We start from the raw sequence: 17,316 nt of genomic DNA, 5'->3' as shown, positions 1-17,316 counted from the left end.
TGAGACACCAGGACAAAGGAATACACATCTGTTTCTGGGGAGAAGGAAGGATATTCTGTTCCGCAACATCAGCAATTTTGTGAAATTATTTAATTTTTTTCCTAGGAAGTTGTTTGAAAACTCATCTTTCTATTATCACGACTCACATCTCCCAGCGAGCACAATCTCTTTCTGTAGTCTCTTAAATTTGTTCTTAAAAAGAATGAAATAAAGCAATGAAATAAGATGCTTACATTCTGTTCTGATCTTGCGAGAATCTTTACTGTGTCTCATACTTGCATCAAAAGGGAATTATCAAAATGGAAATGAATTTTAAGAGTACTCTGATCCATGGGAAAGGATTGTTAACTACACAGTATACTGGTGAATAAAACTTTAAACATAAATGCTAGAAAGAAATACAGAGAGCTACATTTTAGTCATAAAGGTATTAATGATAACCCTCAGTTTATTTCTAAAAATGTCATTCATCAGGATAAAGCAAGGTATACAATTTTATCTATTCATTCATTTATTTAAAAGATGTGCTGCCAGCTCTTTGTAAATTCCAGGTAACATAAGAAATTAGGTCTTCAGAGTAAATTGTGCTTAACGCAATTTATTTGAACCACGAACCAAAAGAAAGGTTAATCCTTTTGTTTTTAATGGGCCAATTAGAAATTAACACAAAATTAATACAATGATGGAATTCATTGGGGAGGGAAGTAAAAAAATATGTTTCCCAGACTTCATAGCAAACTTTTAACACATTCTTTATTGAGTTTTGGCACATGTCAGCATAAAGCAGTGCATACGTTTCTACTAAATTAAAACAAATATTAATTTCGTGTTTACTTAACAACTTAGAAAAAATCAGTGCTAAATTAAATGCAGACAATATTAGTTGAGTAGTTAGCAGCTGCAATTTAAAAATCAAGACTAAAACATGTTAGCCTCCTCTCGTGTTATTTTATCCCCATGTAGTTTTGATATGATAATCACCTAATGTGTCATTTTCTTTTCATTTTAGTTGCAGGATAGAATTAATGACTTAGAAAAGGAACGGGAACTTTTAAAGGAGAACTGTGATAAACTTTATAACAGGTAAATCATGATACATGTGTTCTCTTGTTCTCTTCTTTAAGATGTTTTATATCAAAGCAGTAGATGTCAGAATATCTAATATTGATTAAAGAATTAGCAATGGGTGATTGCGAAAAATATATATGTATCATAAAAGAAAAATAGAAAAATAAGCTTTTGGGGAGTGTTTGTAATAAGCTCTTTAACCTGAGCAGTAATCTACGACTAGAAAACCGTTATCAGTTTGTATCACTTATTGAGCATAAACCGTAAGTGAGCAGGCACTTTGCTAAATATTCTTCATATTAAAAGTTTCTTAGAGCAACCTGGAAATGTGGGTATTGTAAATGCCCATGTTAAGTTTATTTATTTAAATAACCTCAACACTCAACGTGGGGATCAAACTCACAACCCTGAGATCAAGAGTCACATGCTCTACCGACTAAGCCAGCCAGGCGCCCCTCAAGATAAATTTTTAAGAGCTACTTCAATTTTGTCTTTTAATCTACTTCATAATTATGGTATTTTAAAAATGAATCCCTTCTGATAATTTTAGGAACAAAATTCTGTAACACAGCTAAGTTTAGTTAAGTGGTACAGATATCTATCTGTGTGCGTGTCTATGTATATATGTGTATTTTTAAGTCTTTTCAGTATGTGCTAACTGATAAAGGGTAAATACAGGCTTACATGAAAGTAAATTTAGTATACATACTGGAAGATGTATGTTAGAGCAGATATTCAAAGGTTGCTTCTATTGATAATATTCTGAAACGTCACAAAATAGCCATCTGATGTACCAACACACTTTTTAACACTGTGTTTTGTTTTTTTTTTATGTTTTGTAAACTCAATTTACATTTTATAAGGTAAACAAATACCTAAAGAGTATAGAGATAGGCTGTTATTTGTTTTTACTTTGAAAAGATACACAGATTAATGTTAGGCATCATTCCAGTGGCACGGATCATCTATGTTGTTTTCCCTACTAGTGTTGATGGTCCTTACACGAAGTGGCTCATGATGTTAAGAGTTATCGATAGCAGGGGCACCCAGGTGGCTCAGTTAGTTAAGCATCTGACTTCGACTCAGGTCATGATGTCGCAGGTCATGAGTTCGAGCCCCATGTCGGGCTCTGTGCTGACAGCTCAGAGCCTGGAGCCTGCTTCAGATTCTGTCTCCCTCTCTCTCTGCACCTCCCCCACTCACACTCTGTCTCGCTCTCAAAAATAAACATTGGGGCGCCTGGGTGGCTCAGTCGGTTAAGCGGCCGACTTCAGCTCAGGTCATGATCTCGTGGTCCATGAGTTCGAGCCCCGCGTCGGGCTCTGTGCTGACAGCCCAGAGCCTGGAACCTGTTTCAGATTCTGTGTCTCCCTCTCTCTGACCCTCCCCTGTTCATGCTTTGTCTCTCTCTGTCTCAAAAATAAATAAACATTAAAATAAATAAACAAACATTAAAAAATAAAAAAATAAAAAACAGTTATCAATAACAGATTCAGACATCAGTTAAAATAATATCTGGGGCTCTCTAGCAAGGATAGACTGGTTAAAAATCTTTATGTGGTTCTGCCTTGGACCACTTCCAAATCATTTGGCCCCATGGCTTTGTTCTGGCCCCTCTCTCATGAACCCTGATTAATTTTACCTAAAGCATTTATTATACCTCCTTTTTGTTTTTAAGTTTGTTTACTTATTTTGAGAGAGAGGAAGAGGGGAGGGAGAGAGACAGAGAGAGAGGGAGAAAGAGAATCCCAAGCAGGCTCCGTGCTATCAGTGCAGAGCCAGATGTGGGGCTCAAACCCAAGAACCACGAGACCATGACTTGAGTTGAAATCAAGAGTCCAACACTTAACCGACTGAGCCACCCAGGTGCCCCTATATTCTCACTTCTATAGAACAATACAAGGTTTATATTGATATATATCTAAGGATTTGGTAGTTACGTGTTTGAAATTTCCAAATTTCAGTATATAGATCACACAACCACTGCATTGTAGGGCAGAGAAAATAATGTTATCCCCATATTTTAGAGATGAGGGAATGGAGAGTCAAGAAACATTAAGAGACTTGTACGGAGTCACACAGCATTGCTGAGACTCCAGTAAAGGACCCAAACCCAATTCTTTTGACTCTAAAACTTGATTTGTTTTCCCCCTGTGCTTCACTATCTCTCTGATTTTAATTGCATTGGAAAACTGGTTCTGTGGAAGGGAAACATTCATGGAATAATAGAACTACCATACATTCAGGAATTTTTATTGATTTATATTTATCTTCAACATCTTGTAATTTCAAATAATTTAACATGGTCTTAATACAAGAAAATAAGTGCCATTTGGCCCTTCCTTACACTTTTTCTACTTCCCTATTTGAGGATTTACTGAACATACCTTCTGGGAATAAAAAACATTAAACTTAGCTGGGAATAATGCATAACTGGAATTTTGAGAGGAACATGTTTTTCTCATATTTACTTTCTCACCGTGAAACTTTATCTTTCCATATTAGAAGATGATCTGAGAGTGTAAATCTGACTTTGAAGGGTTTTTTTTTTAATGTTTTATGCTTGAGCTACATTTTTTCCTGTCACATTAAAAACAGACTTCATTATGCTGCTTACACTTGAATTTTGTGTGAGGTATATGGAAGTAAATGTGTGTAATGAGTGTCAAAACATTTTGTGTCCAAAAAAAAATTAATGTCACTTAAGCACAAAACCCAGCAAGCGCACATGATAGCAAACAGAACTGTAAAATTCTCTAATACAAATTTTTAAAATATAATATGTTTTCAGAAACAGTTGGAGAAACTTCTACAAAAATCATTGTCATCTTTAAAATTCTTTAAAGCTCTTGTATTCCATGGCACTGTTACCATCATTGCCAACAACTAGTGCTCATCAAAAACTAAATAAAATTTACTCCCTGTTTGGTTAGTCATAGTGATAGCATGTTTTTAAAAGGGAAGCATTTGTTTGTTATTCAAAACTGGCTAGTTTTCAGGAGAAAAATATGATTTGCAGATTACATTCTCATCTTCCTTTCCCAAATGAAATTTTGAATGTGTTTATTACTTGACATATGACATATTAGAGAATCATCTGGTAAGATAAAACCCTCATGTTAGTATTTGGAATGAGCTCGTTTTAATATGAGAAAACATTTTTGATACAATGCCAAGAAGTAAGTATAACCTTATTTAAGAAATACTCCATTTGAAAATTCAGAATAAACGTTTTTGCAATTAAATCTATGTGGTCAGAGAGAAACTATGCTACGATATTGCAAAGCTGTGCCCATCTTTGAAGTTAGTATAGTTTTAGGGTGGTAGCTCTCATGAATACAATAGTCCTTCAGCTGTAGTATATATGTATGAATAACCTGGAAAACAGCAAAATGTAGCTTTTACCACCCCTTTGGAACTTCCCTCCCCCAGCCTCGAGCCATCACCATCCAATTCAGATTTAGTCAATTTGGGACAGGATCCAGAGAATCTGTTAGAGGTGGTTTTAAGGCATTAACTCCCTGAGAGACACTAATACCTATTTTAAGAAAAAAAAGACTTGGTCTAGTTTTTGAAGATGGTATCAACCATTTTTGAGAATTGGGTAAATCAGGTTTTTACAATGTAATTAGTAGCCATCTAATATCCAAAATTCAGTGGAGCCCTGCTGACCACCCATAGATTTTCTGGGCTCCCTTTCTGTAAAGTGAGCACCTGTCCCCTGCAGTCTTCTAGGAATCATGAAAGCCCATATGATCAAATATGAGCACTTTGTGCTTCTCAGAAATCAAACTGAGTACATTCGGGACATTATTTTCTTTCAGTAAGTGAATTATCCCTATGTAAATATGTGTTTAATTTCCATTAGGTCCTAACTAAAGTATCTGTGGATTTCTTCATGGATGATTTAGAGCTTATTCTTCCCTCTCTTTCACATTAGGGTGCCCTTAAACATGGGAATAAGTAGAATTTCTTCTGCAAGAAAAAAGCCTTAGGGTGGAGATGAATTCTTTAGCCCTTATTTCAGTCTGATCATGTTGTTGATCAACAGTGTGTGAGCTGACCCATGACCGCCAGTGGACGTGCCAGTGAGCACAGGCACCAATGGACATTCAGCTGTGGATGGACATTTTCTCACTTCAGCAACATAATGTAACAAACGAAATGTGCACACAGACCAACTATGATTTCCCCCCCCCACCCCACCCCCAGTTGTCACTGTAGGCAATATACAAAAACATTTTCATGAATAAAAGGTTCTCAAAGACTGTTCTCATATGCAGATTTAATCATGTACACAGCCTTTACAAAGAAAATGGAGCCAGATGTGGTTCACCATTTATAGTTACACAGATGGCTCCAAGCACAGAGGAATACAGTAAATTCAAAAGGAATTCCTCATGAAACTCCAGTGGAATGTAATCCTAAATTTAGAGGGAAGATAGCAGTGGACTAAATTCAGATTGACTTATGCTGATTTACACTAGTATTTTGTGGGTTTGGAAAAACCAGGCTGCTAAATTGTTCTTAATTTAAACACATACAGCTTCTGATGTTTCTGCCAGATTAACTGTTGGTGATCTTTTTGCTGGTACTAATGCTATTGGAACACTACTGTTTCTAATTTTTGGCGTCTGATATAATGTATAATTGTGCCTATTTCATCATGCTAATTTTTTTTTCCGGGTAGTACATGTTTCTAATAATACAAGACACACGCGCGCGCGCACCCCCCCCCCACACACACATACACACACACCCATATACCCACATACATACATATGTGTGTGTTTGGTTTATATAATTTGACTAGACACAGAAATTATATTTGTCTTTATTTTAAAAAGTGAAAATGTAAAGGAATATTCTTTAATATTTAAAGTGCATATTTTGTTTGGATTTCATTTAAGTCTAGGTAATTGTACCTTTGATCAAATTAACTTAAAATATTGGTATATAGATTCATGCATTTTTTAAGGTTCCATATGTGAGATGAGAACATTGATAGAAGAAACAGATGTCATATTTAGAGAAACTTCTAGAATTTCATTTATTTTTAAGTTCATATTATTTTAAATGCAATAAAAGCATTCAAAATGTAAAATAGATACATAATTCTGTTCCTTTGAAAGCTATGCCTCCCAGAAAAGTACCTCTTTTGGAATAAAACCTCAAGACTAGCTGGGAGCAGCATTAAGGGCAATTTTCAGTAATAAGTTTTTCTTCCATTTGCTTCATCATCAGTACAAAACCAGATTTTATAAATTTTTGTTTCATTTACTGGGTTTAAAATAAGGAGAAGGGTCAAAGCTGCTGATAATTATTCAGTCATATCAAGCTTCACAGATAATAGTTTTCTGCTGAAATACAGATCAAGATCAGTTTTTCCAAAACCTGGCTATCACCTGCAGAAGCTTTATAAAACTCTGGATTCCTGGGCCCCAAGATCTTCATTTTTAAATCTCCCCAAGTGCTTAGTATAGCTGGTCCAGCACCAGTGTTTAGTTTATCAGCATTTGGAAACCACTGGCATAAATGAATGTTGGGATTTAATCATGAGTGGATTTTAACACTGGTTTAAAATCTTCATCATTCTTACCAGGGTGTTCTTACCAGGTTTTCATCCCAATCACATTACAAGTAAAACTTTGTTCTTAGCCTGTTAATGCGGTTTAGTTTTTTAGGACAAAAACTCCATTATCACTACTTCATAATAGCAGAGTTGCCGTCTTGTATTTCGGCGTGTTATCATTTCATGGCTGAAATTTTGTGAATATGGTATTAGCACGGACTCTGTAAAAGTTTCAGATTCTAGAAGTAGAGATCAGGTGGCGAGCCCCTTTTTCTCGGTTTTAAGAGGGTTTGTATGTGGGAGAGAATAGTTTTATCCGAGGCTGATGGCTGAGGTTTGGAACTGCGGATTCCTCTGGAGTATGTACAGTATCTGAATTCCTTTACTAGTCCCACAAAAGCTGCACGCTGCCAACTTTTCTGACTGGAGAGCTCTAAATTAAGGCCAGTTCCTTTGCTCATCCCACAAAGCCTTTCATGTTTCCTAACCGCAGCCTGAGAGAGGCGCCTTGGTTTCAACAGCAGCAGACCAGCATATGTTTACTTAATTCCTAAGACATGATGACAGTGGTCTCTGTGCCACTAAAAGCTTTTCTCTTTCGCGTTCTCGGTCGAGGCCGATCTCCAGGCTCTCCTCTGCATGTCATGTGTGTTTTGCAGTGCCTTCAGTGCTGCCCACGAAGAGCAATGGAAGCTAAAGGAACAGCAGCTCAAAGTGCAGATCGCTCAACTCGAGACTGCCTTAAAGTCTGACCTAGCAGACAAAACTGAAATCCTTGACAGAGTCAAAACCGAAAGAGGTACATGCAAAACCACTACCGACTTGTCTCAACAGCCATCCACTTCCATGCGTTTCGCGGTCACTTGAAATTTCCATTTACTCAGCCTCGCGTAGAAGCCCAAGGAATTTTTTTTTTTTTTTTTTGGTCAGAGATACTGTCATTTAGGTGGTCTTTTAATTTTTTTGTTGAGCCTTCTTGTGTTCAGCAGTCAACAAGCATTTCTTGAGCCAGGCACTGTTCTAAGTTCTGGGGGTACAGCAATGAGCAAAGCCAAGGCCTTGCCCTCACGCAACATAAATTCTACAGAGAGAAACTGACAGTAATTAAACAAGCATGCCACATGTCAGGTGGTGGCAAGGGCAGTGGGAACAAAAACAAAGCAGTGTAAGATGACAGAGTAGAGAAATAGTTGCTTACTGGTTTTGATAGGTCAAACAGGGACGATCTCTGTGATAATGAGATATCTAAATCTACTCTGTGACAGTGAACTTAAATACCAGGAAGACTTGCCAAGATGTCCCTGCTAAAATAATAATCATTAATAAGTTTCATGTCACAGATCTCACCCCTCTCATCTCAGGGAAATAAAATAATCATAATTAATGTAGATGTCTGATTTACTAGATTATACACACAAGTGCACAACAGGGGAATTGAATTATTTGCTTCAAATGTTGTATCTGTTGTTCATCCACTACGCAAACCAAGTGATGTGATAATAAGGTTGCTTCTTTTGAACATTTGTAATTCTGTTGCATGCAAGCGTTTCAAAGTTTAATGCAGGCTCCGTTAAAAAAAAAAAAAAACAAAAACAAACAAATTACAAATGTAGTCAGTACTCTATTTATTGATTTAGCTCACAATGCCATATTTTATTAACTATAAGAGAGAGTTTTTTTTCCCATTTTGACATCTCTGAAATTGGGATGCATCTTATAAATGATAACTTTTAAAATTATGGTCTTTTTCCAACACTCTAGGAAGACTGTAATCAGAACATTTCTTACAATAGATGTAGTCTTAATTTCAATGAAACATATGTGCAGTATTTATTTGCCAAGTGGTTAAATTTCATGAAAAATTATTTGTGAATTTTTCTCAAGAATATTGTGAAGAGAATGAAATGGTGACATGATTGGTGACCGGGCAGGTATTTAAAAGTTTTGATGTCAAAGATGTATCGTTCCTGATTTTAATGTGGTACTTAACAGAGTACTTTTGTTTAATAGTTGCTCAGTAAATTCTTGTTGACTGAAGGAAGGAGAAGCACTCTATATTTCCCGCTTTTTTCCGAAAACAGATATAAACTGCTCTGAAAAGAAGAGAAATGAAAACAACCTGTCTTATTTGTGTGCTTTCTGTATTTCCCTAAATATCAAGAATTTCAAAACTCTTATCTCTAAACATCTGCATTGGTCTCTGGAAAGAAACTCTTAAGGGAATAGAATCTTGGTGGTCTTTTTTTAAGACCTATCTGTTGTTGTTTAGTTATTTCCAAAGATTCTTTTAAATTATTAAAATTACAGTTGCAAAGTTATTTTAATCCACCGAATCCATTCTTATTTTTTTCACTAGCTTTTGTGTCTTCTTGGATTTTTTGAAAGATTAAAAATAATTCACGTATACCATTAAAAAATCCAGTGAACAAAAAAATTTCTAGAAGTCACTCACTCCCACACCCCACAAGATAATCACTATTAATATGTTTATGTTTGTCCTTCCAGAGTTGTTTGTATGTGCACAGGTACAGTTTTTATAATGTGCTTTTTATCTTTACTATGTTATGAAACCGTTCCTTGAGTATAAATATAAACCCACATCATCATCACTTATAATGTCTGTCCTGGTTTTCCATGTGAGGATGTACAAAAAATTGCTTAACAATCTTCTACTGATGAATTTTTAAAGAGTTTCAGTTTTGTTAAGTATCATAAACATCTCTCTACACAAATATTTACACATTTATTCAGTTGTTTTCTTAAGAAGAATTGCTAGTACTGAATCTTTATTTTTAAGTCAACTGTTATTTTAGTTATTTTGCTTGAATACCCGAAGTTTATAAGTCTAATGACTGAAGTTTGGGATCGTTTGGTGAATATGTTACAATGGATTATAAGAAAAATATTACAGCCTTGAACCATTTTTTTTTTCTGGGAAGTACTAAACAAACAAAAAAAAATTGAAAATCTCTTTATAAGGAAATCTTTCAATATGTAGAAAGTTCCTTTTTGTCTTACAGATTTTGAAATTGTTTCATTCCACTTTGAAGTCTCTTCACACATTTACCTTTTCATTTGTCGAGTGTTCTTTGCCAGAAGATGTTTCCCTGGCTTCTTAGACTCATTCATCTAACTGGCAAATTATTTTTAGAGAATACTCACCTCTTTATTCAAGGTACAAATTAGTTTCAGATTGTGTGAATATGTGGGGGAAGAATATGTAAATGCAGTTTGCATTTGGTTAATGCTTAAATTAACTGCATGTGTTTAAGGGCCCTGCTTTTGAAAGTTCCTTTCTATCTTTAGCTGAAATGCATAATTCAGCATAATGCATATGGTTATATTGATCACAGCTGAAGATATTAGCACAAAGGAGCTCTGAAAATTGTTTAGTTGGATTGTTCTCCGCACTCTGCTTATTAATGGTGTGCTTGAAGAACATAATTTTAAAAGAGTGAAATGTTATCCCATTTGAATAAAATGCTGTTTAGCTTAACCTGCTTTTTGTCAAATCATAAGGTAAGGAGGTTATTTTTCATCTTGTACAGGGTGCTTTGATTTTTCTTATTATAATCCAGCAAGGCTATCTCTTGTTTGAACTACAGCGTCTCTTAAAGACCCAGGAATTGTATCCCCAATAAACAGTTTGAGAAAGGAAAAATACTGTGGATAATTCTACATAAAATCTAGTAGAGAGAAAGTTACTCATATTCAGTAATGTCTTCCCCCACTAATAAGCTATTTTCCCACTACTAACACCCTAGTTTTAAAAATATCCATGAAACGGGGACATTGTTGACACAGAAATCAGCAAAGGAAGAAACATTTGAATAAGTTCATGTATACCTACTAGCATTTCATTCTTAGAACCCTGCTCTGAAATATTGAAAGAAGAGAGAAACAGGAGCATGAAAATAGTAATCAGAAAACGCTCTATCTGGGGGAAGGGGCAATAGTCCTGTCCTTTACACTTTACCTCGTCATCAGAACCCCTAACCCGTTTGCAGGCCAAGAAGGAAACTACCTTTAGTTTTATATTTTTCTTACTATATTTACCTTTTTTCTGTTACCTAACCATTTCTATCTAGATTTTTTAACCTAATCAACAGAAAATAAAGTGTTCTGCATTCTTACCGTACTCTGTAACTGAAAAAGTTGTTTATCTCCTCTAACAATTCATATTTACTATTAATCCTAATTTTGAGTTGAAAGACAAATAGTTGACCTTTACCTTCAAAATTTCCGAGTACTGTTCACACTTGTGAACTCTTATTTAGGTCACTAAATATTAGCAAAAGGATAACCTTTTAACTTTTCATCGATAAGATAAAAATGTTTATATATTTGATATTAAAATGTCTCTGCATACTCTAGAGTCACTTTTTTTTTTTTTTTACTTTTTAGTTTTCCAGGAAATATGTGACATTAAAAATATCCAAATTTAGTCCATTTCTTCTTAATTGTGTAATTTACTATTTTTACTTACATGCAGTATGTATATCCCAAGTTAAATCTTGGGAACACAAAAGCATTATAAACGTCAGAAATGTATTTTTGTATAACATGCATTCAGCGTGCAAATGTATTCATGCAAAGAATTCTTGGCAAATGTGTTGACTTGCTTTTTTTAAGAAAAGGAAACAAAAATGTACAACTTGAAGACTTTTGGTAAACACAAATCTTTGAAACTAGGATGAAATTAGTGGAGACACTTTGGATGACATGGTTTAGAGTTAGTGAACGGGGAGCCAAAAAGGAGGACACCTGACCCCGACAATGAACTCTGTTGAAGAGTACGCTTAAGAACATGAGACCAAAGAATAGATTTGTTAGCTTGCTTTTTTTTTTTTTAAGTTAAGCATATGTTTAATGCAGGGAGTAAAAAATTCGTCTCTTCATGGATTTATTACTATTTTCTGTAGCTCTGCTCTGTGCTCCTGATTGTGGGTCAAGGCAAATGAGAACCTAGGTGAATGTAACCTATCTCTATTCCTTAACAAGAGCTCTGAGTCCATGTCTTACTAATTAACAGCATGAACTCAATGAATAAAGAACACACATGAATTATTACTGATGCTACCATGCCCTGGCTAAGAATCCATTCCTCCTATCTTAGCAGATTTGTTCAAAGTGTGGTTGATTAGAATTACAGATTTAGTTATTACCAAAGAAATTATGTTGTTTTAATAAAAAGACTTAATGCTAAATTGGAAAAAGAAAACTCAAGGAAGTCAATTAAAACACTAAAAGACAAAAAAAAAAAAAAACAACTTTTTTTTTTTTGCATGCCTTTCAGGACCCTTAATAAGTAAGTAAAAATCATAGATTTAGAAACATATTTTCTTAGGTATTTTAGATAGAATGTTCCTTTGAAGTCCCAGAGGCCACAATTTCCTTATATTAATACTATGAACTTCAGTCTTCAGTTTTTGATAAGAAACTGGATCATATGGTAGACACATGATCGTGTTCATTTGTTCCTCATTCTCCTGCTGCCTTTGTCTAGGTGCTAGCATAATTTCCTCTCTGACCAGAGCAATGCTAGATCCAGCTTGGTGTGTATCAGGAATTAAATTAATTTTAAATGTGTTCTTACCTCATGCTCTCTTACCTTTCTAATGGCATTGACTTTATTTTTAAGACCAAAATGAGAAACTCATCCAAGAAAATAGAGAACTACAGTTACAGTATCTGGAACAAAAGCAACAACTTGATGAACTTAAAAACCGCATGAAGTTTTACAACCAGGTGAACTATTTTCTTATTTAGGAGATAAACTCCAAATCTGTATCTAAATATTTTATACACAGAGGAAACACTGTACTACAAAGCAAAAGAAGACAAATATATTACTTGGTTAATTAATTCATGGTCATTACGCAGCTTGCATTTCAGAAGGAGATTCTGAATAGTCGGAATGTCTCTTTTACTTAGTTTATTAATTCATGCTATCAGGCAGCTTATGTTCCGTGAGGATAATCTGCATAGTTGGAATGTCTCTTGTACTTTCCATTAATATCTCATTGTGAGCTTTTACTCATTCTGTCTTTTGCAGGACAGTGATATTAATGCTGATGAATTGAGTGAAGCTCTCCTGCTTATAAAGGTAACTTTCTGAACTTCACCATGAATTTCATGTCTACATATAACTGTTTCAGCATAATGATGACCCTTGTCTGTAACCCTTATACTTGGAGAATAAATTATTCAGGAAAGTGGTCAGGTGACATTTACTTACAGCATATACATATTTCATAATGACATCAAAATTACATTAAAATAGACCTCAAAAACTCTTATTTAAAGCACTTTCTCCAACTGTACAAATATTTCACTTTTACACACCTCACTATAAAACTAATCAACAATTTTGTCCTAAGAGACCTTGGTACACCCTATTATCTTAAGTAAAATATTGAATTATAAATGTTACCAGAAGATATTTTTTCAGTTCTAGGATATTCTGTTATTTATAAGAAGACACGAGAAAATACATTTCTTTCCCTTTAGATCAACACTGTGTAGCATTTAATCAATTGAAGAAATAGAAATAAATGTACATGATTCTTCTTTATGTCATGAAGTAATAAACTGTTTTTTGAATTCTCTGTAATTGTTCCAAATGTCTATCTAAATATATTTTCTGTATCAGGATTGTTTTATTCCTGATGGAAAATGGAAATATATCTGTTTTCAATTAATGATTTTTCCTTGCCATATCTATATTAATTCACATGATTATATTTTAGAAACTCTTATTTCAGTAAGAAAACATGTTTTTATTTTAGGCTCAAAAGTCACAAAAAAATGGAGACCTTTCCTTTTTAGAGAAAGTAGACAATAAAATTAACAAAGATCTAGAACGCTCCATGAGAGAGCTACAAGCAACTCATGCAGAAACGGTGCAAGAGCTTGAAAAGACACGAAACATGCTAATTATGCAACATAAAATTAATAAAGATTATCAGGTAAGGTGCAACACTAACTCGGAAAATAGATTTTCCTTAATAATCAACTGATGATTTACTTTTCTAAGCAGTGTTATGTATTATCATCTGTTATAATCTCTTATCATTTATTACCACATGCCTGGAATGTGGCCTCATAACTAGGTACTTAGAGTCAGTAGTTGAAAAACAAACTATGTTTTTTTTAAGTCCCTGGTTTTAGAGACCAAACACCAGCAATGAATTCACCTTTGCTCGTATTAGCACATTCTGCAAATGGGTTATAGTTATCCTGAAGTCCTGCCACAACCACGTGTGATTGTAGCCTGTAACAAACGGGAAAATCACCTCCATGGGAAGGGATCTCGGGTTTTGTTAATTTTACTTCTGATTTATGAACATTGCCAAGCATAATTTTCTAAACTGTGAGCTGTTTCAGAAAACCATGGTTTACAGCTTCTGGTATCTCCAAGATCTAGGAAAATGCTTGTCATAGTCGCTTTAAAAAATGAAAAGGGAACTAATCCTAAGTATTGAGACTTGTTATCTCCTCTTTTTTAGATGGAAGTTGAAGCAGTGACCCAGAAGATGGAAAATTTGCAGCAAGATTATGAACTCAAAGTGGAACAATATGTTCATCTTCTTGATATCAGAGCTGCACGCATTCAGAAACTAGAAGGTACGATGCGCACAATTCTTCGTCTACAGTAACTAGACGAGTAGAGTTTACGACAGTTGAAAATGTCATCCAAATCTACACTCACGATTTCTCTTTGCTCTATTTTTTTTTCTCCAATTCATAGCTGTAAGGAGAATTTACCAGAAAGGTTGTTTTTATCTGATTCTTTTCCACTCAAGAATTTTTAGTAACTTTCTACTGCTTTTTGGATCCAGTGTTGCAGGCAAGATTTCAAAGTAGTTTATGGAGCACGGCAGAACTAACTTTACCACCTCATTTCGAGTTTCTCTTCTCAGCAAGCTATGCCTCGCAGCCAGACAAGTCTGCTTGCTCTTTGTCAGATTCACCTTTCTCAGTCCTACCACTGGATCTTTGTTCCGCCTAAACCTCCTTTATAGCCAGCGTACACCCTTTTTACCCTGCTTCGAAATCTAACCAAATGCAATGCATGCCGATGCCAGGAAGCTGGCTCTCATCACTCCTAACCATTCATGCCTCTACTTGAAATGCCCTTACAGTGGTTTCCAGACTTAGGCAAGTATGAAAATCATGTGGGAAACTTGTTTCAAATGTAGCTTCCTGGGCCCTATCCCTGGAGATCCAGGGGCCCATGATGCTGCTATATTTAGAAATCCAAGCGACTCAGATGCAGGTGCAAGACCACACTTTGAAAAACACTGCCTCGGTACTTACCATCCTTCCTCTTATGTACTCGGAAAGTATGTTTGGGGACTGTATTATGGAAGTGTTCTTTATTGTTGGAGTTTTGCAAGTTCCCTGTGATGGCAGGATACGTTCTTCGATGCCAAGTACTGTGTCTCTCTTTCATGTCCCCTGCCATACAATGTTTAATGTATGGATCTAGGCCAGCAGTAATTCTACACTCTGAAAAAATCACTGAGGATCCCAAGGGCCTCTTGCTTCTATGGGTCATACTTACTATACTTCTAGTAAGAATTAAAAGTGAGAAATTTGGAAAATATTTATTTTATGTCATGCTAAAATAACAGTAGTAAATCCGTTACATGTTAACATAAATTACAGTATTTATTTTTAAAAAGCTGTATTTTCCATACCAAAAAAAAAATAGTAAGAAAAGTTACACTGTTTTAAATTGTTTTCCTTTTTTTTTAATTGTTTGACATTTTTACAAACTTTTTGGTGTATACCTTAATAGAAAACAGCTGGGTTTTTAAACCTGCTTCTGCATTCAATCTGTTATGATATCACACATCATGTAGAGTTTGGGAAACTCCATCATACACTTGTGAGAGAATAAGAATGAAAAAGGCAAATGACATGTCAGGATTGTTTTAAAAATAGTTTTGACCTCACAGGCCTCCAAAATCCGTTTCAGGGACCCTCAGCATTCCCAGACCACACTTTGAGAACCACTGCTCTAAGCAGAAGGGTTCGATCCGCCTGAACAGGGTTTTCCAGCAGTCAAAGAGCAGTATGTACCTTTTATTTCAAGTAGTACTCAATAAAAATTTGCTTAATAGAATTTTCCTGAATCACACGGAGGTCACGTAGCTTGGGATTTTCATTACTTTTGGTCTCACTAAATCTTCACCAATATATATTATCAGTCCCCAATATTCACTGATTCATCCCATAAACCTGCTCAAGCTCTTCCTGCATGCTAAGCGAAGTGCTGGGCAGTGAGAAGCCAAATAGGAAAGAAAGCTCGGGTCCCACCCTCAGCGAACTCAGAAGATGGAGGAAGTAAATAGAGTATCCCTTCCCGGGAAGAGTGGGAAGCTAGGAAACGCGAAAGATGCGGAGGAAACGTTAAGGAGAGATGCCTACTTACACCTGAAGACTCGGGGAAGACTGCCACGCAGTAGGTTTGGAGTCTCCGAAAGCTAGAGAATTCACCACTAAGTAAAAGCAAGAAGGGCCTTCCAGGAAGTAGAGGAGGCAGGTAAAAATGCCCTTAATGTGAAGGGCTGCCATTCATTTGCAAATGAATGACACCACTCCTGGTTAATAAGGGGAGGAGGATCTCCCAGCAAGGCTGGAGAAAACCAAGTCATCCAGGCCCTGCTTGCCACCCTGAGGAGTTTTGTTTTTGTTTTTAATTTTTTTTTTATGATTTATTTATTTATTTATTTATTTATTTATTTATTTATTTATTTATTTTGAGAGAGAGAGAGAGAGAGAGAGGAAGCACAAGTCAAGGAGCCGCAGAGAGAGAGGGGGAGAGAGAGAATCCCAAGCCGGCTCTGCACTGTCAGCACAGAGCCCGACGCGAGGCTTGAACCCACAAACCGTGAGCTCATGACCTGAGCCGAAGTCGGACCCTTAACCGACTGGGCCACCCAGGTGCCCTTGCCCCCCCTGAAGAATTTTAACCTTAATTACCTAACTAGAAAACCACTAAGCAGTGTTTAAGGTGGACAGTAATACACCAGAACTGCATTTGGGAGATTATGCTGTAGTTACTAGGAAGAGTGAGTAAGATCTGAAGGAAGGAAGCAGTTTGGGTTCCATCATAATCTGGGTGATAAACACTGGGAGTGTAAGAAAGGTAGCATTAGTGGACAGAGAATGAACAGGGGCAAATTTGTAACGACTTAGGAAACACTGTTGAATACTAGTGATGTGGGAAGAATTAAGAGAAAGGGAAACTAGAATGATCCCGTGGTATCAAGCTTGGGCAACTGGAGGGATGCTGACATCAGCGCCTGAGATTCAAAGTACAGAAATAACTGGAAGAGACTACTCTTTGGTGTTAGATGCATGCTATTTTGGATATATCGAGTTTGAAGTGCCAAGGGGATATCTAGACAGAGGACCCAGCAAGGCATCAGATCTCTGGGTCTGGAATTCAGGACATAAATCTGAATTAAAAATAGAAAGCTTAGGGTGCCTGGGTGGCTCTGTCGGTCAAGCGTCTGACTTCGGCTCAGGTCATGCTCTCGGGGTTTGTGGGTTCGGCCCCACCATGGGGCTCTGTGCTGACAGCTCAGAGCCTGGAGCCTGCTTCGGATTCTGTGTTTCCCTCTTTCTCTGCCCCTCCCCCACTCCTGCTCTGTCTCTCTCTGTCT

General features: G+C 36.1%; 1 protein-coding gene across 1 annotated transcript in view; it reads left to right on the top strand.

Moving 5' to 3' along the window:
* The window catches only part of RPGRIP1L (RPGRIP1 like), an 89,642-nt gene that overhangs the window by 22,670 nt on the left and 49,656 nt on the right, over positions 1 to 17,316 (top strand). Inside the window, exons 8-13 of the mRNA XM_047078415.1 lie at positions 1,010 to 1,083; positions 7,300 to 7,439; positions 12,282 to 12,388; positions 12,696 to 12,746; positions 13,429 to 13,608; positions 14,149 to 14,266. Of these exons, the coding sequence (XP_046934371.1) occupies positions 1,010 to 1,083; positions 7,300 to 7,439; positions 12,282 to 12,388; positions 12,696 to 12,746; positions 13,429 to 13,608; positions 14,149 to 14,266 (670 nt within the window). The remainder of the gene's footprint in view (positions 1 to 1,009; positions 1,084 to 7,299; positions 7,440 to 12,281; positions 12,389 to 12,695; positions 12,747 to 13,428; positions 13,609 to 14,148; positions 14,267 to 17,316) is intronic.

This window comes from Lynx rufus, unplaced genomic scaffold (assembly GCF_022079265.1).
Source record: "Lynx rufus isolate CCGP_SWC_20201006 ecotype Redwood Valley unplaced genomic scaffold, mLynRuf1.p SCAF_16, whole genome shotgun sequence".
Lineage (NCBI taxonomy): Eukaryota > Metazoa > Chordata > Mammalia > Carnivora > Felidae > Lynx > Lynx rufus.
This window is presented reverse-complemented; position numbering and strand designations above follow the sequence as displayed.